This window comes from Acomys russatus, chromosome 25 (assembly GCF_903995435.1).
Source record: "Acomys russatus chromosome 25, mAcoRus1.1, whole genome shotgun sequence".
In the NCBI taxonomy this organism is placed as follows: domain Eukaryota; kingdom Metazoa; phylum Chordata; class Mammalia; order Rodentia; family Muridae; genus Acomys; species Acomys russatus.
Window position 1 is genome coordinate 657924 of NC_067161.1, and position 24494 is coordinate 682417.

The 24494-nt window shown below is 46.0% G+C and overlaps 1 protein-coding gene across 2 annotated transcripts in view; it reads right to left on the reverse strand.

Annotated features, from left to right (window-relative positions):
* Bmerb1 (bMERB domain containing 1) overlaps positions 1 to 9435 on the reverse strand; it is a 123955-nt gene extending 114520 nt beyond the window's left edge. Inside the window, exon 1 of one of the 2 annotated variants that reach the window (XM_051167730.1) lies at positions 9132 to 9435. In XM_051167730.1, coding sequence (XP_051023687.1) covers positions 9132 to 9234 — 103 coding nt within the window. In that variant the 5' untranslated portion in view covers positions 9235 to 9435. The remainder of the gene's footprint in view (positions 1 to 9131) is intronic. The other variant, XM_051167731.1, reaches the window with a different exon arrangement.
* Between the last annotated feature and the right edge of the window lie 15059 nt (positions 9436 to 24494).

Below are 24494 nucleotides of genomic sequence, written 5' to 3' on the forward strand. Positions count from 1 at the left end.
TTTTCTCCACATTAATAAAACCACAGCACACAGATGCATGCACACCTATGATCTATACATGTATAGGCATATGATACTGTATACAAAGAGGCAGAGTGAAAAAGGGAAGCAGAAGAGTAAGGAAATAAGGAAAGAGCATGAATTCTGACAAGAATGAGCTCCTACCGCAGACACTTCCTGGAATTCATATGTCCCTCGGAAATAACTGAGGCAACTTATGCTTGCTAACAGCTGCATAGCACTTCATATTAGATAAGCAATAATTTGTACACGTCTTCACTTTGTCTAGTGGAAGGTCTTTGTGCACTAATGTTTCTGTTTCCAGTGGACAGACTCATATGGTTTCTCTTCAGTGTGTATAAATGGTTCAGATGCTGGGTCAAACACATGAGGTGTGTGTGCATGTGCGTGTTATGCATATGCACTTATTTATGTTTCTGTAGGAGGAAGTGAATGTGCACAGGGTGGGGGGGTGCAACTGGAACCTGCTGACTTGGCCAAGCTGCCTGGCCAGTGAACCCCAGGAATCACCCCATCTCCACCTCCCTGGTGCTGGGATTATGGTTATGCTATCTCTACAGCCCCTACATGAATATTTTGAATGTTGAGCTGTTATCTGATTAATTTTCAAAACCAAAACCAAAACCAAAAACTGCCACAAATCCTACCAGCATGCTCCTGTTCCCTGCATGAATCTGAAGCCTATTTAATGGACCAATATTTTGCACTTGGTCTTAGACAAAAGGCCAAGAAGCAGTGGACCATCATCCTAAATGTAGCTCTGTGTGTGTGTGTGCGCATGCGTGTGTGTGTGTGTGTGTGTGTGTGTGTGTGTGTGCATGCACGCGCATGTGTGTGTGTGATTCTAAAAGGGCTGCAGGATCCGTGCCCCACCTGTGGTAACATCTAAGAACTGGGATCCGGTACCTGTGGAAACCGACCCCAGCTTCTACCCACAGTCACACTGTCAGTGTTAGTGGTCCCCAACAACAGGGCCATTCCAGCTACTATACTTTGTGATCCTAAAATCTCGGCAGAAAAGAAAGTAAGGATGTTGCTCTTAGCAGATGGAGCCTTGGGAATAAACTAAGTCAAGCAGATGGACATCCAGCGCACACGAGTGAGGACTCTGACTTTCTCTCATGGTTTCACGATTTTTACAGGCTCACAAAACACAGTGAAATCATTTACTCCTCTGCCTCATGAATGAACAGCCTCCCAACTGAGTGACTATTGGTTGAATGAGAAAGGTCTAGATGCTGGATAACATTATAGGCACTGGGCGTTCAGCTCTACCTACATAGCAGACATTTCTTAGAAGTGTGTGTGTGTGTGTGTGCATGCGCGCGTGCAAGCTTGTGGATATGTGCATTGTGCCAGAGGTCAACCTTAGTCTCGTTCTTTAGGTACTGTCCACCTTGTTTTTTGAAGACCGGGTCTCTCACTGGCCTGAGGCTTGCCAAGTAAGCTAGCTGGCCATGGGGTCTCAGAGATCTTTCCATGTCCACATCCCAGAACCAAGACTAAAAGTATATGCCATCAAGCCCACAGTTTTTACGTGTCCTGGGGATTGGCCTCAGGCCCTCCTGGTTGTATGGCATGCACTTCATCTCTTCAGCTTGGTACATAGACACACATTGCTCAGGGTGCTGTGCCCATTTTACAGATGAGGAGAGTAAGGAGTGTGAGGTACATTGCCTAAGATGCCAGTTGCTAGGAAGCATCAGAGTGAGAAAGCAGCAGGCAGAGAATTCCTCTAGGGTGGAGCCTCTCAGCCTTCCCTACTCTGTGCCTCTGAAGCTTGCACACAGTAGGCATTCAGCCTGGCCAGCAAGTGAGTGGTAAGGGAATGAGAGGACTGTGTGGTTAGTCTCTTCGGGGACAGTCATAGCAGCGTTCTGAAAGGCCACACCGGAAGACCCTCTGCCTGTGTTAGCTTCCAAACCACATGTGCGTGGAGGAAACAGATAATTGGCATAAGGGAGCCACACGGACCCACAGTCCCATAATGCATACTCCATTGGAAGCATAATTGGAAACATACTTCATTAATCCAAGAGGAAAGAAACCAGAAAAAAAAAAAAAAAGAATCAAAGCAAATTCCAAAGCCAGCGGGTGGACTCTGGCCCCTAAAATTGCCTCCTCCCTGCCCTGAGCAGGCGGCTTACCTGAACCGCCCTCTCTTCAACCTGGCAGTTTACCTGAAATGCCCTCCTCACCTCGCTTCACCTCTAAAACTTGCCTGGTTCACAGGCCCAGGGCAAACAAAGTCCGCTCAGGAGCACCAGTCTCTTCTCACTTCCTGCTTGTGTTCCCCGGAGCACTGGCTGTAGTGTTCTGGGAATCGCATGCCCTCCTCCCGTACCCGTATGCTTTTTGACATTCCGGGCTGTGACTTGCTTTATTTGCAATCTCTGCAGCCTCTCCACTGGGCCAGGAATAACAGACCTTTCAGGAAAGAGACACACTTGGAGTCGGAGCAGGATAGAATCAGGTTAGGCTCAGCCAGCTACTGACTTTAAGACCTTCAGCAGGTCAAGTATAGTGACACGCGTCTTTAATCCCAGCACTTGGAGGGCAGAGGCAGACAGATCTCTGTGAGTTCAAGGCCAGCCTGGCTCAATAATGAGTTCCAGGACAGGCAGAGCTATCTAATCTCACATACACACACACACAAACACACACACACCCCTCATCAACTACCTTAATCTCTCTCAGCTCCATTTTCCCCAAGCATAAATAGGAATTAGCACTCCGCGTATGTCCCACAATTGCCGTCAGAAGTGAATGGGTGTGATCTCACAGCTGGCCCTCGTGACTGCTTACTATCAATAAGCATTTACTAACCATTCAGATACCAAGAGTCGGGCATGCTGCACACGCCTTTTATCCCAGCGCTTGCGAGGCAGAGGCAGATGGATCTCTGAGTTCAAGGCCAGCCTGGTCTACAAAGTGAGTTCCAGATAGCCAGGGCCAGATAGCCAGAGAAACCCTATCCCAAAACAAAACCAAAGAACAGATACCAAGATACCAAGAATAAACACCATTGACATCCCCCTTCATTTAACACATAAAAAGAAAGCATAAAACATGAGACATCAGATACAAGGGTAAAGGCTCATGCCTGTAATTTTTTTTTTCTTTTTGGTATTTTGAAATAGGGTTTCTCTGTGTATCTCTGGCTGTCCTGGACTGGCCTTGTAGACCAGGCTGGCCTGGAACTCAGAGATCCACCTGCCTCTGCCTCCTGAGTGCTGGGGTTAAAGGCACATGCCTGGCCTCCTGTCTGTAATTTTGACAGTTAGGAAGCTGAGGCAGGAGGATCACTAAGAGTTTGAAGTCAGCCAACGAGCAAAACAAGCTCTTTAATTCCACATCTTGGTAACCCCACATCTCTGCTTCTGTAACAGTCATAACTCGAGTTTGCTGCCTATCGGCTAAGGATGAGGAAATGACCACATCTTCTACTTTTTCACTCACTCAGTGAGCAGCCTCCTGGAGGCCAGCCATGCTGACTCTATCCTTTGTCAAACCTTCACACCTCCCTCATTCCCACATGCTCAAGATGGATGTCATTAGGAAGGAAGAAGGGCTTCTTCCATGCCACTCATAGCCGCCCCCTCATAGCCACCTCTCATAGCTGCCCTCTCATGGCCACCCTCTCATGGCTGCCCCTCATAGCTGCCCCTCATAGCTGCCCTCTCATAGCTGCCCCTCATAGCCACCCTCTCATGGCCGCGCTCTCATAGCTGCCCCTCATAGCTGCCCCTCATAGCTGCCCCTCATAGCTGCCCTCTCATAGCTGCCCCTCATAGCCACCCTCTCATGGCCGCGCTCTCATAGCCGCCCTCTCATAGCTGCCCCTCTCACAGCCGCCCCTCTGTGGTCCTACTCTCCCCCAATAGCCAGTGGAACCTTTTCAAACAAAACCCAACCTCAGTTTGTCCCTTGCTTAAAATGCCAGCAAGATGGCTCAGTGAGTAAGGGGCTAGCTGCCAGGACTGACCACCCCAGTGGAGGGAGAGGACAGCCTCTTGTCCTCAGACCTCCACATGCCCTCTCCCCACACAGAGAATACGTAAGTGTATAAACACATGGAAAAACATGGCCCGGCAGCATGCCTCACCATTAACTGGCTTCAGACTTTTCTTAAAACAGTCTGCAGGTTGGATCTGGCCTGCCTGCTTCTTGACTGCTCATCACTCGTGCCCTGACTCACTGGGCTGCAGCTGCCTTAGCTGCCTGCCTCTTCCTCGAATACTCCAGAAGTCTCTGCATCCGGAGCTCAGATCGCTTGCTATATGCATGTCAAAATGTTACCACATCCTTCAAGTAATTACTTCCTGATGAGTAGATGAGCAGTAGTCCTCCCTGAACATGTGGGGACATTTATCACAACTGGAACACTGCTTAGATAGTATCTGATAGCCTTAGTCCTACCCCCTAACTAAACCCTCCGCAGAGGAGGGCCTTTGCCTCCTGTACTGTATGCACATCTCCTAGAAACACTCTCAGGCGTATCATGGCAGCACTCTCATGGTGGAGGCAAGAGGATCAGGAGTTAAAGGTTATCCTTTGGTTAGCTGGTGAGTGGAAGCCAGCCAGGGATGCATAAGACCCTGTCTCTAAACAACAACAAAAGCTAAGTGTGCTATTTTTATAACAAAAAGGAAATAATATTGCTACAACAAAGCGAGCAATAGTACAGTTATTCCCCTAACCAAAGAGTCGAGGGAAATGAGTCAAACCAAGGAAAATGTGGCAAAACCCTCCCCCTCGACAGTGTTACACAGCAAGTCACACTGCTTTAAGCTCCACGTTGTTTATTAAACTAGAGATACTGGTCAGTTGATGGTCTGCTTGCTAGTGGCTTCACTTCCTTATACTTGTAAGTAACACTCATCTTTCTAGAGCTTTGGGGAGGATGGCAGCCTGGGCTGCCTGCTCTCCTGGGGCCTTGCCCACCTTAGATGCCCTTGACAGCCCCTCTCCCTACTCTAGGCCATCTTCCCCTTATCCCCTCCCCCAGTCCTTAATCACCCTTTAAGGCAGGGCCCTGACAACAGGCCACTGTGCTCTTCAAAAGCCTTGAGCTTTCTCAAAAAGCACCTTGTCTTCATGTCTCCTTTAATTAATTACAGTCAGTTGAAAGCAATATTTTTATAGATCTTGCCACAGTGAAATGTCACTATGCGTTTTCCAACTGAGTTATTAAAAAAAAAAAAAAAAGCAAACACCTCACTGCTTATAGGAAAATGCTGTCAAAGGTGGCTGGGAGATGGAGTAGAGACAGAAGGAGCTCAACTTTGAGGCCGGCCTGGGCTACCTGGTAAGGGTTGAGGAAGGAAACGGTTAATAGAAGTAATTTCTTAGACTAGACTCTATTTCAAGTGATAAAATGCTAGGTGGTTTCCTAGCATTCATGAGGCCCTAGTTCAATCCTTGGAAACGAAAAAGGGCCCAGGAGGCACATGTGAGTGTCTGTCCAGTGCAGAAGACAGTGTTGGGATGGTTGTGAGCCGCCCAGTGTGGATGCTGAGACCTGGACTTGGGTCAAGTGCTCATAACTCCTGAGTCATCTCTCCAGCCCCATTTACCTCCATGTTACAGATAAAGCAATCAGTAAATGATACAGCTTCAACTATATGCCCATGGCAACAGAGCTGGAAAAGGCAAGGGCTGTTTTGAACTTACTTCACCTGACTTCAAATTCCTATTCTTTCTTTCTTTCTTTCTTTCTTTCTTTCTTTCTCTCTCTCTCTCTGTGTGTGTGTGTGTGTTTAAATTTTTTATTAATTTATTCTTGTTACATCTCAATGGTTATCCCATCCCTTGTGTCCTCCCATTCTTCCCTCCCTCCCATTTTCCCATTATTCCCCTCCCCTATGACTGTTCCTGAGGGGGATTTCCTCCCCCTGTATATGCTCATAGGGTATCAAGTCTCTTCTTGGCAACCTGCTATCCTTCCTCTGAGTGCCACCAGTTCTCCCCCTCCAGGGGACATGGTCAAATGTGAGGCACCAGAGTACGTGAGAAAGTCATACCCCACTCTCCACTCAACTGTGGAGAATATTCTGACCATTGGCTAGATCTGGGTAGGGGTTTAAAGTTTACCTCCTGTATTGTCCTTGGCTGGTGCCTTAGTTTGAGCAGGACCCCTGGGCCCAAATCTGCCTATCATATTGTTCTACTTGTAGGTTTCTAGGACCCTCTGGATCCTTCTACTTTGCTATTCTCCCATGCTTCTCTCATCTAGATTTCTTTCTTTTTTAGTGATTTGTTTTTGAGACAGAGCCTCATGTAGACCAGGTTAGCCTCAAGCTCTCTTTGTAGCCAAGGATGACCTTGAACTCTAGATCCTCTGGCCTTGCCTTCACAGTGCTTAGATGACATGTGTGTACCACACGCACCCCACTTCCATTCTGTTCTACTCTAACTATAGCACCTCACATATCTTCATCTGAAAACTGGAGCTGATGCTGCACCAAGTGGTACAGGCCCACGAGGGTTGCAAGTTCAAACCCCCCCTGGGCTGCATCGTAGGTTCAAGGTCTAGATGACTTTAAAATACCACTTGGTGATAGAGTGCTTGTCTAGAATTCATGAGGGCCAGTGTTCACTCTCTAGTACCACACAGAAGTATGACAGTAAGTTAAATAAGTGATGTAGTTGAGGGGTAGGGCGTAGTTCAGTTAGTAGAGCACTTGCCTAGCATACACAAACCCCAAGTTTGAATCCCAGCAACGCAAACCTAGGCATTGTGGTGCATATCCATAAACTTAGGAGTTGAGACAGGAGGATCAGAAATTCAAGGTCAAGAGCTAATTTGATGGTTTAGCCAGTAAGGGCACTTGACACCAAGCCTGATGACCTCTACATGTGTGCATACACACACACACACACACACACACACACACACACACACACACACGGTTATCATTGGCTATATAAGCAGGTTGGAGGCCAGCCTTACACGAGACCCTGTTTGTAAATAATTCAGAGTACGTAAGTATTCTACTCTAAATACTGAAATGAAAGAGAGCAGTTAATACAATCTCAGCTTAAAAAAAACAAAACAAACAAACAAAACCCAACCAATTCTACCATCTTTCCATTCTTTTCGATTCTTTAGAAAAAAACTTTAAATTCAGAAGTGAAGCAGAACTTTTTAATGCATGCCCAGCATCGCAGCACTGGCTCACAGTTGTTTGGGCATGTTATTACTAATTTCCACACCTCACTAATACGTAAATGAAGACCCAGACCTATGGATGCCTATGTAGGTCTCTTGGGAGTTATATATAAACAAAAATCCCAAAATGCCTGATAATAGATGGGAATTTAGATACGAAAACATGCCAGAATCAAGATTCCAAAGTGAAAAGGAGAAAGGAGTCTCCTCCACAGATGGAGGAGGAACGACTGAAACCCAGCTGTGCCCCGAGCACTTGCCTGAGCTTTGCATGTGCCATTTTGTTTAATATTCATGGTAAAGCCATATGGTACATGATCTTATCATCCCCACTTTCAAAGAACAGAGGTAGAGTGAGGACTGAAAAGCACCGTGTCACATTGTCACCCAAAGAGCAGAGCCCTAGTCAAACCAAGGATTCCTCCACCGGGCTTAGCTTCTACTCTGTAGGGACCCGGTCTTCTATCAAGTACTGTGGACTGCAGGGACCAACAGGGCCACAATCTGCTTATAAATCACTGGCCATTTTTTGAAACAGACCCAGGAAGGTTCCTGAAACTATGAAAGCAGTAATCCCTTAAATGAGACTGAAGTTCTCAGGACATGGCAATCTACCAATAAAAGGCAGCCATTGATGGCATCATTTTGAGCCTGTAAACCACAGACCTACAACCCCTAGGCTGCCTCAACGTGCCAGAGCCCAAGGGTTTAGGAAGGATGAAGCAGGAGAAAGGACCTAGGGCTTAAAGGGGAAAGAAAATGAGAGAAGGAAAGAGTTTGGAAGCATTAGAGCATCCATCACAGCAGGAATGAAGACATTTGAACTTGAAAGCCAAACGTAATACAGCTGAGATGTTGAGTCCATAGTTACAAATATGTGGAAAACAACCATGAGTGCTCGTGTGCGTGTGTCACGCGCATACTCGTGCATGCGCATGCACTTGGGCATATACGCGCACACACACACACTTTCTCCCAAGTGGAGATGGGAAAGGAGCATATTTACAATACTTTAGGTACACATAACGCAGCGACTGGTGCTGGGGAAGAGCACTGAGCCCAGAGAGCCAGAATCAGAGCAGGTGGCTGCAGGGCCCCTAAGAAGGCAAGAGGGCTTCTTCCTCCAGCCTGGCAGGCTACAACACCAGAGCTGCTGGGCAAGCCACATCAGAGCAGGAGGTAGGGTGGAGGACACTGGGAAGCCCCCAGAGCTGTAGGGACATCACTAACTCTCCACACTTTGCAGAGTTTCAAGTACTGTGTCCAACAAATTGAAAGCAAAAGTCTTGGATTTATTTAGAGATGTTCGTTAATACCAAAACACCATAGAGAGAACCAGTGAGTAGAGAGGTCTGTTTCAAAATCGCCTCCAAGGGCTGAATCTAAACCGAATTGGATCATTGAGTCAAGGGCTAACAGAATGGGACGGTGCACAGGGCTGACCTTGCCCTTGCTTGCTCTTTCACCTCTCCTCTGACCCAGGAGGAGGTGAGAAGATGCTGGGATTTCAGCTATGCCCTGAACCTCAAGGTAGGAAAAGCAAGCAGACACTCCCCCACCTCTAGTAGGTGATCGCTTTCCAAGCTAGCCTTTGGCTCCTGTGCCTCAAGCATCCCAACGCCCTAGCATCCACCTTTCTGGGTGCAGGAAAGGCTGTCCATAGCAAAAGCTGCCGGCATCTCAGACTCACTAGTCCAGCCCAGGTTCCTCCTGGATTAGCTGCCTCGCGATTTCCCGAGGAGCCTCCGGGTGCAGCCCAGCCCTGGAGAGTCCCCTCTTTTGTTTGTAAGGAGAACACTGCTGCTGTGCAACACTGGGAGCCCAGCTGCGGGGGCGCTTCCCCAGTCTGTTCTCCTGCGTTCTCTTCTGCTCTAGGGGCCCCCAGCGCAGCACACGGGACCCCCAACTGTGCCCACCCGTTCCCTGCCCGAACACTCACTTCCCAGTCCCTCCGCTTTCCATGCAGTCTCCTCCACCGCCCCATAGCGCCTCAGAGGCTTCTCGGCTTCCAGATGAACAGATAGAGATTGCTTTAACTCCATTGCTGATCCGGGGGGCGGGGGGGCCAAGTAGAGGAGTCCGTTTCACTCCATTCCTGCTGAAGGCTGCGGGGAGGAAGGCAGCTCAGGGCAGCAGTGTCTTAAGGGGCTGGGCGCTGCTGAGGAAGCTGCTCCATCTCTTCAACCTCCAGCACCCGAAAGCGCCCAACTGGTACCCAGGATGGGGGAGGGATGTATAACACATGCGCAATGAAGACTGGAGGGGGGAGGTTTGGGGGGCTGGGTAGGGAGAAAGAGGAACAGATGATAACTCTCTAGAACAACAAAAACAAAAACAACTGAAATAAAATCACCCCTAAAGGAAGCAAGAATAAGGTTTTTGCCCATAGTGGAGCCAGTGGATAGACTTTGTGTGGATGGATAAGCATTGTGTGTGGTTTGGGATCTGCCAGAGGTTTCAAATGTGATTGGTGAGCCACAGCGTATCTGTAAATGATGGCCCTCCTTTGTGGAGAAGCGCAAGTGTGGACCCCAGCTTGTGGGTTCTGTGTTGTTTGCATATATGTGCATAATTTGAATATGAAGGGGGGGCAACAGCCACCGTGTTTGTGTGTGTGTGTGTCTGTCTGTCTGTGTGTCTGTCTGTGTACACCTGTGTCAATCCTGTGTTTGTACAGACAGGAATATGAGAGAAAAAAAATATTGTGGGCATATGACCAACAAAGCTGTTTAGAGCATTTTTCTTCACAAACCTGGAGACTAATCATAGTGACCAAACACGGCAGCACTAAAAATATGTCAGGGCTGGCAATGGGGCTCAATTGGTCCAGCACTCACAGCCAAAACATGAGTACCCAAGTCTGATCCACAGAATTCACCTCAGAAGAACAAGGGCAGCAATACTCATGTGTGATTCCAGTGTTGGGAGCAAAGATCGGAGGATCCCTAGGCTTGCTAGCCCTGAGACCCCTTACACAAACGGCCAGTCTACACACAAACACTTGTTTGTTTGTTTTTCTTTTAAATATAAAAATTAAATGAGGTTAGTTGAACAAATCATGGTCAGATCAGTTACTAGTCTACTTTTACCACAAGAATATACATCTTAGGTGCAACAGATAGATATGATTCTATAGAAAGATAAAGTAAAAATAGTAGATTCGGTCTTCAAAAACCTCAGAGACATCCAGACTATGGCATTCAAAAATGTTTTTATTATTTTAAAGATTCACTGACAATGAGACAGGTTAACTCCTGGCAACACCCAGCCTACCTCAAAGAGGATGATGAGCATCAAAGAACCTCCTTATGGAGATGGCTTCAAATATGGCAAACAAGCCACTGGGCAAAATGTCCTCATTTTTACCACAGACAGAATTCTGCCTTAAAAAAGGGCAAGCTTCGATGCAGGCAGAGTTGACTGCCAAACTGCCAAGACAGGGTAAGCAAGTCCTCAATAGTTCCTGCCTCACAAATATGTCCATAACATATATTGGGCCAGAAGGCTGAAGATGATGCTCCAACATTATAGAGAGTTATGGGCCACTGTTCAGACAGTAAATTGTCTCTGTCATCTTTTCACTTGGAAAGCTACTAACCTGCACTCCCTGTATACTCAGGTAATTAAGTTTATTCCTTCTCAAGCCTCTGATGGGGCTGAGACCAGATAGTTTAGTTTTACAATTAAGCTCAGGGGGGTTAAGATGTTTTTAGGGGGCTGGAGAGATGGCTCAGCAGTTAAGAGCACTGACTGCTCTTCCAGACGATCCTGGTTCAATTCCCAGCACCCACATGGCAGCTCACAATGGTATGTAACTTCAAAATCTGACACCCACAGACATACACGCAGGCAAAACACCAATGCACATAAAATAAAAATAAATAATTTATTTTTAAAAAGGTGTTGTTAGGTCTAGATAGATGTTTTAAGTTGATAATGATGAGCTATGATTAAATTCAGAATTTTAGACACACCAAGATAGGAAAGATGTTTTCTTCAAGGCTGTCAAATACAAATAGCCAAAACACTAAGAATGTAACATTTATATAATTCCTGATTGTATCATGGTTCTTCTTGCTATAGGTAGTTTTGTGTGTATATATATATATATATATATATATATAATAAATGTATATATAAAAAATAAAAAATATTTAATAAAAAATTTAAAAATTAAGTAAGGGATGAGACTGCAGCTCAGTTGGCAGAATGCTTCCATAACATGCACAAAGCCTTTGGTCCTATCCCTAGCACTACGTAAGCCAGGCTGTGATTCTAGCACATAAGAAGAGGCAGGAGGATCTGGAATTCAAAGTCACCCTTGGCTACATAGAGAGTTTAAAGCTAGCCTGGGCTATACAAGACAGGTCTCGAATAAATGAATGAATGAATGAATGAATGAATGAAGTCGGATCAACAAGTAGATAAAAGTCAATACTACTTTTTGAATGACTGCTACACACAGAACACTGGTCAATGTCTCTGTGAAACCCGGCACTCCACCTCCCCTTGCTTTACAGAAGACAGAACTGAAGTGCGGAGAGACGGCCCATCAAGCTACATCATGTGATCTTGCATTCTGCCCTTTATTGTCCTGATGTCCTTGACTGTGGTTCTATTTAAGGATCTTAGAAAGTTCTATGTATGTGCAAGAGCTGGGGTGCATGTGGCGGAGGCTTATGTGAGTGCAAAGACCCTCAGAAGTCAGAGGCGTTAGGACCCTGAAGCTGGAGTTACAGGCAGTTGTGAACCACCAGACATGGGTGCTGGGAACCAAATTCTGCATGAGCAGTGCGTGCTCCTAACTGCAGAGCTATCTCGGCAGCACCTTAATTGTAGTTACTTTGTTTTGTTTAGGGGGAGTCTCTCTAGGTCAGGGGGTACTGATTTGCTGTTTGCTAGTTACTCTGTGTTGTCATCGGGGGACAACGGTGTCTGTCTTTATGACTTGGAAGTGTGAAACAGCCCAGTTTTCCAGGAAGATGATTTTACCACTTAAAAAGTTATCAACAATGAACTCCTAAACAGCTTCAAAGAGTCCCAAAATGCAAACCTAGATTATAATGACAGGTTTTGTTCTGGAGTTTGATTTGAGATTGGATCTGACCATGTGGCCACTTCTGAGAGGCCCTAGATAAATTAGATAAAAACATAAAATAATATTTTATTTTATTTATTAATGAAACATAAGAAGTGAAACAAGGAGGCTGGTATCTCCGCTATTATTAGTACTGACAAGAGTCCATTCTTCTTCTTCTTTTTGGCTTTTCAAGACAGGGTTTCTCTGTGTCGCCTTGGCTGTCCTGGACTCCCTTTGTAGACCAGGCAAGCCTCAAATTCACATCTATCTGCCTGCCTCTGCCTCCCGAGTGCTGGGATTACTGGTGTGTGCCACCATGCCCAGCCCCAGGGGTCCATTCTTAGCACCCAACATGACAGCTCACAATGGTCTGCAATTCCAATTCCAAGGTACCCAGTGCCTTTGTTGGCCTCCAAGAGCACTGCACACATATGCACTGGCACACAGCCTCAACATCCATACTCAAAAAAAAAAACTATATATATTTTTTCTTAAGGAATTAAAATAAGATTGGGTGGGTGGTACAGGACAGTAAACTCTGGGCTCAGGAGGCAAAGGCAGGAAGTCCAGCCTGAGCAGGAAGTCCAGCCTGAGCTACACAGCAAGACCTTGTCTCAGAATAAGTAAATAGGACCAGCAAGACATCTCAGTAGGTAGGCTCCTGCTGCCACATTATAGAAGGAAAGAACCAGCTCCTATAAATTGTCTTCTGACCTCTACATGACACGCATTCCTGCACACACACACACACACACACACACACACACACACACACACACGACACTGAATATATAAATGCAATAAAAATTTAATTAATACCAGCACCTGGGAGGCAGAGGCAGGTGTATCTCTGAGTTCGACCAGGACAGCCAAGGCTACACAGAGAAACCCTGTCTTGAAAAACAAAAACAAACAAACAAACAAACAAAGTTAAGTATAATAAACTAATGAGAAAATTGTTATTTTATGCCTCCTGGAATGTTAATTAACTAACTGGTCTTATGTCACTCTATTAAGCAACACCTTTTTAAAAGTCAACTGATGGGGCTATAGAAATGGCTCAGCAGTTAAAGAGTATTTGCTGCTCTTGCATAGGCCTGGAGTTCCCAGGACCACATTAAGTGGGTTAGAACTGCCTGTAACTATAACTCTAATGGATTTGATGCCCTCTTCTGGCCTGTAAAGGGACCTTCCCCCACGTGTACATACACCCAAATGAATGGATACATTACATACAGACACAGACACTGACATAAATAAAAATATTTTTTAAAATATTTATTTATTTATTTATTATGTATACAGTGCTCTGCCTGCATATACACCTGCATACCAGAAGAGGGCATTAGATCACATTATAGATGGTTGTGAGCCACCATGTGGTTGCTGGGAATTGAACTCATGATCTCTGGAAGAATAGCCAGTGCTCTTAATCTCTGAGCCATCTCTCCAGTCCAATAAAAATATTTGTTAATATAATGCACCAAGCCATTGGACATGGTGTTGCATCCCTTTAATCCTAGCACTTGGGAAGCAGAGGCAAGTGGATCTCTGAGTTTGAGGTCAACCTGCTCCACAAAGAGAGTTCCAGGACAGTCGGGGCTACACAGAAAAACACCATCTCCAACAAAACAAAACAAAAAAGAAAGAATGAACCAAGGCAAGCATGGTAGAGTGTACCTGTAATCCTAGCACCTGGTAGGTAGAAACAGGAGGGGCAGGGTTCAAGACCAGCTGGGTTACATGTGACCTTGACTTAAAAACAAACAAAACCAGAAGGAAACAACAGCAAGAAAGAATTGAAAAACACATGTGCTGAGTGCATAGTGTATGTTTAGTCCTGGGTCCAATCTAATTTTTAAAAAAATTTTATGTAGTTTATTAATTTATTCATATTACATCTCAATGGTTATCCCATCCCTTGTATCCTCCCATTCCTCCCTCCCTACCATTTTCCCCTTACTTCCTTCCCCTCCTGGGTCCAATCTAAACAAAACAAGGGCATATGAAGGCATGTATTTCTTTGTGGAGAAAGGGTTTTCCCATGTGTACATGGAAGCCAGAAGTCAAAATGAGCAGTCTTCCTCAATTGTTTTCTATCATACTCCTTAAGACAGGAGTTTTTCTCCCTCCACTAAACCCAGAGTTAGCTAGTTCAGGGACAGCAGGAACCCTCCTGTCTCTGCCTCCCCAGCAACGGGACTATGGGTGTTTATAAAAAGTCTCCTGTAGGTTCTGAACTCAGGTCCCCACGCCTGCATGCCAAGCAGCTTGTCCAATGAACCAGCTCCCTTGCCTCCTGCTTGAGGGTGAGTGTGAATTATGACGGTAAGGAGTTCGCTCCAGTGTGCTCCCAGCTGAGATTTCAACGGGGAGCCCATCATTAAAGCTAAGTTTGGTAATCTGATCCTAAAACAAAATAAACAAAGCAAAAATAAAACCTGATGACTGAGGAGGAAATTGCAAGCCCCCAGGTGTAGCCATATATATGCAGAGTCTTGCATTATGACAGAGGCAGGACTACAGTTGTGCTTCTCCACAACGTGGCAAGATAGTTTCCTAGCCAAGCAGAGAACTAAGTGTCTCCCTTCTCACATACGTGCACGTGTATGTACTCACCACACACACATGCAGCTGTGTGAAGGACATCACTAAGAAAAACACAACTGAAAAAGGGTGCTTTCGGGGTGCACCTTGGAGCTGGTGGGGAGGCCCCACTGTTGAGTTCTTCCTCAATCTACTTCCAAAACACTTTCACCACCCATTAAGGAGACTACAGACCCGGGGGGCGGGGGGGCTGTAACCTCACCTTCTGCTCTCCTCTGCTCGGAAGAATCGTGTGTTTTGAATATAACTCCCAGGCGTGGCACCATCACATGGACTTCTGTGTCTATCTGCTTTCACCACACTCCTCTTGAGGTTCTGCCACACTGAAGCACATGCTCATGAATTTTCGTGGCTGAATAGTATTTCTTTTTTGGCTATGCCACATTTTTCCATTCAGCCATTGATGGACAGTTCAATGTTTCTGCCTTTTAGCTACTGTGGCTAGTTCTAGTATGAGCCTTATATGTAAGCATTTATTTGAGTACCTGTTCATTTTCTTTGGGATATATACCTAGACGTAGAATTGCCAGACCATCTGGTACTTCTGTGTTTAGCTTTTTGAGAAACTGCCAAAACATTCTACTTTTCTACCAGGAATATGTACTGTCCAATTTCTCCATATGCTCGGTAATGTTTAATTTCTATTTTTGTGACCCATCAACTAATATCTTATTCTGGCTTTTTTTCTATTATTTCTCCTTCCTTCCTTTTATCTTTCTTTCTTCCTTTAGCATTTTACTATGTAGGCTAGGCTGGCTTTGGATTCACTGTGTATCCCAGAAATATCTAGAACTTTTGACAGTCTTGACTCAGCCTCCACACCAGCTGGACGGTTAGGCCTGTGTCACCAGGCTTGACCTTGGTTAACATTAAGTGCACATCATGACCTCGATCCTGTTATTTCAAGGACCAGTAATGGAAGAGATTAAATAATTTTTGTTTATTTTTATTGGGACAGGGTCTGTACATCCCTAGCTGATCTCAGAGTTGCCAGGTATTCAAGGATGACCTTGAACTTGAGGAGGTCCTCTGCCTCCTGAGAGCTGGGATTACGGGTGTGTGTCACCTCAACTAACAATGATTCCCCGCTTTATGTATTTACATATCTGTTCATATCACTGGGAAAAAAACAAAATGACAAGCAGCAAAATATTGATAATTGTTACCTATAAATGTCATGACAAATGTTTTGTTTGTATTGTCCAATGTTCCTATGAGATAGTATGTGTTACTTTTATAATCATAAAACTGGGGGGGTTATTCTTTTTGTTAGTGTAATTTGTTCTGTGATATTTTATATATGTATAAAATGCATTCTGGATACCCTGACCACTCCTGCCAACCCTCAGTGCGCTGAACCTTTTCTCCATGTTCATTTCTTTCTGTTTTGTCTTGTGACTCACTGAGTTTAAGGACAGCTGTGTGGCCATGAAGTTTGGAACCACCAATTAGAGTTGCATGCACACAACTCAAGACAATGGCTGTCCTTCTCTAGGGCCTTTCAGTAGCTGGTAGTATAGCAGGGAAGGGGTAAGACCCCATGAGCCCCTCCTTCACTTGTGATGGTGGGCAAGGACAGTGCTTTGGGGAGGGTTTAGTACACTAGTGTGTGTGTGTGTGTGTGTGTGTGTGTGTGTGTGTGTGTGTGTGTGTGTACATGCATGCATGTACTTATGCATCAGAGGACAGCTTGTAGGATTTGGTTCTTTCCATCTATCCCATTTATTACACGTGCGATCCAACTCAGGGCTTCACTCGGTGGCAATCACTTTACCCACAGAGCCATCTTGCCAGCCCACTGAGCCAGTCTTGTGCAGGCCATGTGAAGTAACCACAGCTGCCATGAGATGATCTCAGTGGCTTTGTCAGGACCAAAAGCTGCCATTTCCCCTGTTTTTCAACTCTTACATTTCTTCCCCCTCTCCCTTGACTAGCAAGGAGGTAGTACTGTCAATTGAATGCTCAGTCCTAAACTTTGCTTGTTTTTAGAGTCTCCTATAATCTAGTGACCTCAAGATCTCTATGTAGCTAAGGATGACCTTGAACTTGTGATTCTCCTGCCTCTACCTCTCCAGTGCTGGACTTACAGGCATGTACCACCACACCTGCCTAAAGAATAAGGTTTACAGTGCATGGGGTAAACCTAGAAAAATGTTATCAATGGTTGTTTCTAAAGTTGAGATAAGAAGAAAAGCTTTCCCCTCAATTTTCTGCATTTCCCATGCATCTATACTGAGCAGATGTTGCTGTATCGTTTTGAAAGCGAGTGAATTCAGCTTCTAACACTGTGTGAGAAACATAAATCTATGATCCTGGAGGACCAGGCCACTGCTGCAGCAGTGTGGCTGAGCCAGTCTGTTCCTGTTAACACTGGGCAGTAATGCTTTAAGTTCAATATCTGGCTGCTATGGCACCTATGCACAGTGAGGCACTCCTGGTGCTGGCCAGTTGCCTCAGCTCTTCTGAGAAGGCCAAGGACTCAGAGGGACAGACGATGATTATTGAGAGCCAGGCCAGCAGGGGCCAGCATGAGACACTCTCATAACTGTCATCTCCGTTGATTGAAAAGGAGAATACTGCAGTAGCATCCTGATAATTTGATCCTTTATCCAGCATGCTGACAGTTCTGAACATGGGTGCCATGGAGCTAATTATCACAACAGCATGGTTTTCAAAAACATGGCCTTTGATGTATGGAATAGTAGGGTTACATGGAGCCTGGAGCCTGCCACTTGCCAGCTGTGTCACTTAATTTCTCTAAATTTTATTTTCTCCATGGTGTGTGTGGGGGGGGGGGGGGCTGGGCTCAAACTCTCACCTTCCTACCTCAGTCTCCTGGGTGCTGGGATTGCGGACATCTGCTGCCATACCCAGTCCTAAGTTTCCCTTTGGTTTACTTGGTGGCTTGTGATATATGTATGTATTTGTGTGTAAAACTGTGCATGTGTGTGTGAACATTCTTGTGTGAGCCAGAGATTGATACTGGTTTCTTCCTCAACTACCATACCTTATCTTATGTGTGGGGGCAAGGAGCGGGGATGGAATCACAGGGTTTCTGTGTGGCCCTGGCTGTCCTGGAGCTGGCTCTATAGAGCAGGCTGGCCTCAAACTCAGAGATCTTCCAGGCTCTGCCTTCCAAGTACTAGGATTAAAGGCATGCACTACCACCTCCTGGCTCCTTAACTTTTTTATTATTTTAAGTGTGTGAGTGTTTTGTTCATATGCATGTAGTATGTATTCCACATGGGCCTCTGGTGAGAGAGAAAGTCAGAAGAGTCCCAAAAACTGAAGTCTGGGTGGCTTTGAAGCATCATGTGGGTACTGGGAATTGAACTTGGCTCCTCTACAAGAGCTACCAGTGCTTTTAACTGCTGAGCTTTCTGTCCAGGCTCTCACACTGAATCTGGAGTCAAGCCTTGGGGATATTCCTGTGTCCTTCTCCTTGGGACTGGGGTTACAGGTTCACCTCACACTCAGCTTTTTACATAGGTGCTGGGATCCATATTCAGACCCTTGTGTTTGCACAGCACGTGACTACCGTCTCCCCAACTCCTACATTTTATTTTCTTTGTCTTTAAAAATAATAACGCCCTTAGGCTGGGGATATGGCTCAACCAGAAATGTGGCTTGCCTAGCACGCAACCAGACCTGGGTTCAGTTCAAGGCACTGCACAAACCAAATGGTGATTCATGACTGTAATCCCAGTGTTCAGGAGCTAGAAGCAAGAGGTCAATTTCAGCTACTTAGTGATTTTGAGGCCAGACAGGCTCGAGGTCTTGTCAAAAATAAATAAATAATCCCAGGCAAGATGACGTACACCTCAAGTCTCACACTCATGAGGCAAAAGCAGGCAGATTTTTTATGAGTTTGAGGCCAGAGTTCTGAGCTTGCCAGGGTCGCATAGTTAGACTCCATCAAATAAGTAAATAGAATTACATTTGAACACACTATTATAACTAAATGAGATGGTATATGGCCTCTCAACCTACATAGCAACAGAGCAATAACATGTGCTATGATGTATTGAAAACACCATAATGAATGATGGATGCCAGTCATGAAGGGCTACATGTTCTAAATCACAGTGAACTGTTACCACATTAGCAAAACGCCCAGGACATTGCCTGTGAACATTCCACTTTGTTGCTGCATTGCATTGTCCCAATTCACAGAAAATGAACTGAGCAAACTCCTCCCACCCACCATCTTCCTTCGCCTCTGACTCTGTGTTTCATCCAGCAGGGCTTGAGCGGTTTGCTCCTAGGGATGTGCAGCTACAGGAACAGTCTATGTGAGTGCAGAACTGTGCCTGCACTTCCACATCTGGCGGCCATAGAAACCGTCCCTGCTGTTCTTCAGAAAAGAACATCAGAAAGATGACCTCTTATTCCCATGTTGTTGCCTTCCTCCCACGTTGAATGATAAAGAATGGAAAGAAACTGTGAGTGTGACACCTGTGTCCACATTGCCCCAAGGTTTTCACTCGTGAAATGGTCTAAGCAGCAAGTGCGATGGCTCAGCTGGACAGGCTCTTGCCACCATACCTGCCAACCTCAGTTCAATCCCTGGGACCCACTTGGTGGAAAGAAAGAAGAGACTCTGCCTCCTCGCCAGCAGTGTGGTGTATGTACACATGAGCACACACAAACACACACCCACACTGCAAAATAAATGGTATAAAATAAGTAACAATCCTCTATAAATGTTATGCCGAGCTATACTCGCCAGATAGGTGTCAGCACTAATGATGAGTCACGTGACACAAGTATAGTGACATGATACGAGCTTGAATCGTTCCCTTTCAAACCATCAGATCAGGAAGAGCAATTGGACTGCAGTAAATAGTAAGATAGAGTGTGCCTGCACTCACATGGCTGTCTCCTGGATAACTGATTCATCAGTCTCCTCCTGTACTTGGGGCAAATATCTCTAAGTGCTGAAAAGTCCCACCCGATATGGGCAATGCATCCTTGTACCCTACTCATGTCTAATGGGTTTCAACAGCCCTAACCTTGAGCTCATCCATTGCCCTTCCTCACCTACACAGGGCATTACTCTCTGGAAGAGAGTTATCCTGACCCTGATGGGAAATGACTGAAGAGTGCTTAAAGGTTAATAAGTCTGTGTGCCCAGGTGAGTCTGCACATCGTCCTACTGTCAAGACCAGTAGAATAAACATCTCAGACGAGCTTTGAATTCAACCTGACCTCCACAACTCATCTCTCAGTGGGCTAGGGACATAGATTTTGAGCTAGATTTTGTGGAATTAATAAGAAATAATCTGATAATTCCTAAAGATGATGAGTTTGGAAAATCTAAGGTACATATATGACACACACACATACATATAGGCATATGTGTAGCATATGTAGAATATAAATTTGTGGTTTCTAGAACATCTGTTTTCGTGAGGTGTGACCTCACCTGGGTACAGTTGCTCCTACTGACCTGTAATCAACCCCCCTTATGCTCTACTCCTGTTGTACTGAATTGAGCTCATGTTCTTTCCCCTGAGACACTGTGGTCTCTACCTAAGACTCGCGCTTTCCACAAATATCATTAGCACTTATTCTGTGCCAGGACTTTGCTAGCAGCCAGGACACCACCATCCAGAAAGTGTGCCATTTGGTAGCTGACTAGGAGCTCAGGGCTGAGACAGTGGCCGTTGGCCCAGAGCTCTGTAAGGGACAAAAGCACCTTAGAAGCTCAGAGCGCCATTCAGCTTTGTGTGGCCCCATGTTTCCCACACTTCTGGGAACAAACCTCTCTTCACAGATGAGAACCATGAAGGCCTCAAAACCATATTCTAGAAAAGTCACATTTTGGAATCCTCATTAGAAAGAGTGTAGCCGGGCATGGTAGCACACGCCTTTAATCCCAGCACTCGGGAGGCAGAGGCAGGCGGTTCGCTGTGAGTTCGAGGCCAGCCTGGACTACAAAGTGAGTCCAGGACAGCCAAGGCTACACAGAGAAACCCTGTCTCACAAAACCAAAAAAAAAAAAAAGAGTGTAAAAGTCTCAGCTGAGTGCTGCTGCTGCTGCTGCTGTGCTAGAGTCTCAACAGTAGCTCAGGCTAACCTGGAGCTACCTCTGCCTCCTGATTGTCAGAATTACAAGCATGTACTGTCATGCCTGGTTTGTGCACTGCTGGAGTCTGAACTCAAGGTTTTGGACATGCTGAGTGAGTACTGTCCCCACTGAGATATCCCCCCAGCCCTCTGCTAGGGGATGCTGTTAGTTGCTAGATTCTGTTTAAAAGCAGGCTGCATTTACTTTTATGCTTATTAACACTGACTTTCCAGCTTACTAAGCAAAGACCTTTGCAGTAGTATCTGCAGAGAGCGCCATGACAAATGTCCAAGGAGCATTGACTTAGATGAGGTGGATGACAAGGAAGTAGCATCTGAGCTAGATTTTGAGGGATGAACAGGAGGTGATCTGGGGAAGGTAGCTGGAACAGCAAGTACAGAGTATGTGTGACTCTGATGACATTAGCAAGTCCGATGAAAAAGGCTGTCACACTCAGAACTTGCAAACCTGAGATAATTTCTATCGTCCCTCCTTCCTCCATTTGCTTTAAAAGATGAAGACATGGATTCAGTGATGTTTAGTGACATCCCAGTGAGGTTTAGGGACATACCAGAATCATATCATATCTGATTCTGAGTATCTAACCCAAGTCTAGATGACACTAAGACCCATATGCTCAACCACAGTGAGGCTGCAATATAGGTACAGGTCAGGGGTCAGCAAGGGGGTCAGGGGTCAGCAAGTGGGTCAGGGGTCAGCAAGTGGTGATCTTGAGCATATAGAAAAGAGCCACACAACCTTCGTAGGTCTAGGTACTTTGGAGATTATTCGAAAGGCTCTGGAAATCACTGCAGAATTTTCTTTTAGTTTTTTTAAGTTATAGGTTTGAGATAGAGTATGTGCATATGATCTTAGGTGCCCATGGAGGTCAGAAAAGGGCATTAGTCCCCTGGTGTTAGAGTAACAGGCAGTTGTGAACTGCCTGACATGGGCACTGGGTCCTCTGCATGAGCAGCTAGTGCTCTGACCACTGAGCCAGTCCTCCAGCCCCAGGATCTTAAGATGGGAACACAGTGCACCTAAGGTTATGGCAGGAGGATTATGAGGTCAGCGTGGGCTGCATAACAACAGCCTTTCTAAAAAAAAAAAAAAAAAAAAAAAAAAAAAATTATACAGCTTCTGATCTAGACAGTCTCAGACACCCCCAGTGATGCGGATGCCGTGGCTCTTGTAGTTCCGTGTTCCCTCAGAATGCCCGGTGGCTGCGGCCAGGCACTGGGGCAGAAGTGAGCCAAGCGCTGGTCTCGAGGCAGAAAAGGATGGAGTGTGGGTTCAGCTTCCCTCAGGAATGTCAGACTCCAAGTGGGGAAGGGTAGAGCGCTGAATGAGGTCCGTGCCACAGGATTTTTAGTCTGGCTGGAGATGCGGAAGAAAACAGTTTCTTCACATTTAAGCTTTTAGTTGGACCGCTAGCGCTAGACGGCAGTGGAAGCTTAGGGCTGCAAAACCGAGGCAGGCGGCCACAGAAGCCCAACCTGATTCAGGCAAACAGAATAGCTGATTCGGCAACAGCCGACAGCTCAGGGCAAGCTTCTACAGAGGCCATGACAGTTCCACGCCGACAGCCTGCGATGGTCACTGACAGCCTGTGCTGCAGCAACAGCCTGGCCGGCGTCAAGTCCAGGGGTCTGAAGGTAAGTTCTTCGATGAAAAGGGAGGCCCTTCTTTCCCCAGGCTTACCGCTCAGAATAAACAGCTGTCTCAGGTGATCTTCAATGGTGCACACTTTATTTCCCGTGAAACAGGGACTTGGGCAGTGGGGAGGGGTTTTGGGTGTGAATGCGTTTCATTGGCTGGGACTATGTTTAGCGGGCACTCTATTTACAGAGGGAAAGGTAACACGTGACTTGGGGCTGTGTCACGTGCTCCTGAGGCAGGCACAGAAACAGGGAGAGAGCTTTGTCCCACACCGTCCATTCTCAGAATGAGACTTTTAAATCTCAAGGTTTAGATCTTCAGGGTTTGAACGTGCGTCGTCTCGCCAGTTGCTATGGCACTTTCTCTGGTCCATGAGCCGCACAGGAGATGGCTCATTTGGCCTGCCGTACAATCATGAGGAACTGAATCTGGTCCTCAAAACTCATCTAAAGGGACAGACATGGTGATGTGATCCCAGTACTAAGGAGGTGAAGATAGATGGAGGCCAACAAGGCAGGCCAGCCAAGCCTGCTTGGTGATGTCTCGCATCCCAAAATACAAGGTGAGGGGACCTGAGGAGACCCTGGAAGCTGACCTCTGGCTCCGCATGCACAGGCTAATGTGTGTGCGCGCACACAGGTACACAGGCACTGAATGTATGCCGGCCATGAAATCATCTCATTGTCTCAGATTCTTCCCACACTTGCCTCTTCTCGCCACGCCTTGCACGAACAAAAGCGCCCGTACCATCGCAGGCCTCATATCTGTGTTAAACACTCTACCCCACTCCTACCCCTGTCACCAACTAGAAATGAGAGGTAACCTGTTCCCTGTTTCCGAAGCAAAGGTAAAAATAATCACTCTAGGCTGGGTGTGGTGAAGCATACCTATAATCCCAGAACTTTTTTGGAAGGCAGAGGCAGGTGTATCTCTGTGAGTTCAAGGCCAGCCTGGTCTACAAAGCAAGTCTAGTACAGCAAGGCTACATAGAGAAACCCTGTTCCAAAAAAGCAAAAAAACAAGCAAGTAAACACACAAAACACACACACACACACACACACACACACACACACACACACACAAACAATCACTCTAATTGGGCAGATGCAGGTCACATGGCCACTGCTAGCCCAAAGAGGAGTGTGAAATGCACTAACTAGCTGACACGCAGTCACATGATCCACTCCTTTGCACCAGTAAAGTCTATTTCTGGCAGAATTTCCTAATCAGGAACTGAGGGAGTTTGGGAAGGGCTGCGGTAACCGGAGCTGCTGGATGCTTCCCACGCCTCTCCAGCGACTACATCATGTCAGGACATGGCGGAGCCCAGCCTTGTCTGCAGCTAATGAGTATGTGAAGGGTGCTAGTGGAAGTTTACCTCTGTCTGCTAGACCAAAGGGCCCTGCGAGCAGGGCTTGTTCTCACGAACCGCAGGCTCCTTCCACGACATTGCTGGCTTAAATATCTGTTGGACAAACCGCATCAAATGAAATGATGAAATTAAGTGCTGCAGAGAGACTGGCAAGATGCCCAAACCTGAAGAGGCACAACCGGTCCTTAGGACCCACGTGGGGAAAGGAGAGAACAGACTCCCCAAAGGTGCTCCTGCCCCACAGGCTAAACACTTGGTTTGTTTGTTTGTTTTAAAATTTAAGTTGCAAAGGTATAGAGATTTTTTTTCAATACCCTCCCAAGAGGCTTATTTCATCATTGCAGCAAAGATAAAATTAAAGACCATCTTGCTTCACAGCATTAGTAAGACAAACAAATTGATAGAGCTAAATTATAGAAAGGGGCTAATTTAAAATCGGGGCACATTCTAGTACATGTTTTAGGAGTCTGCTGTAATTTGCAGACTTTCTTCCTCTTATGGCAAGGGAAGGAGA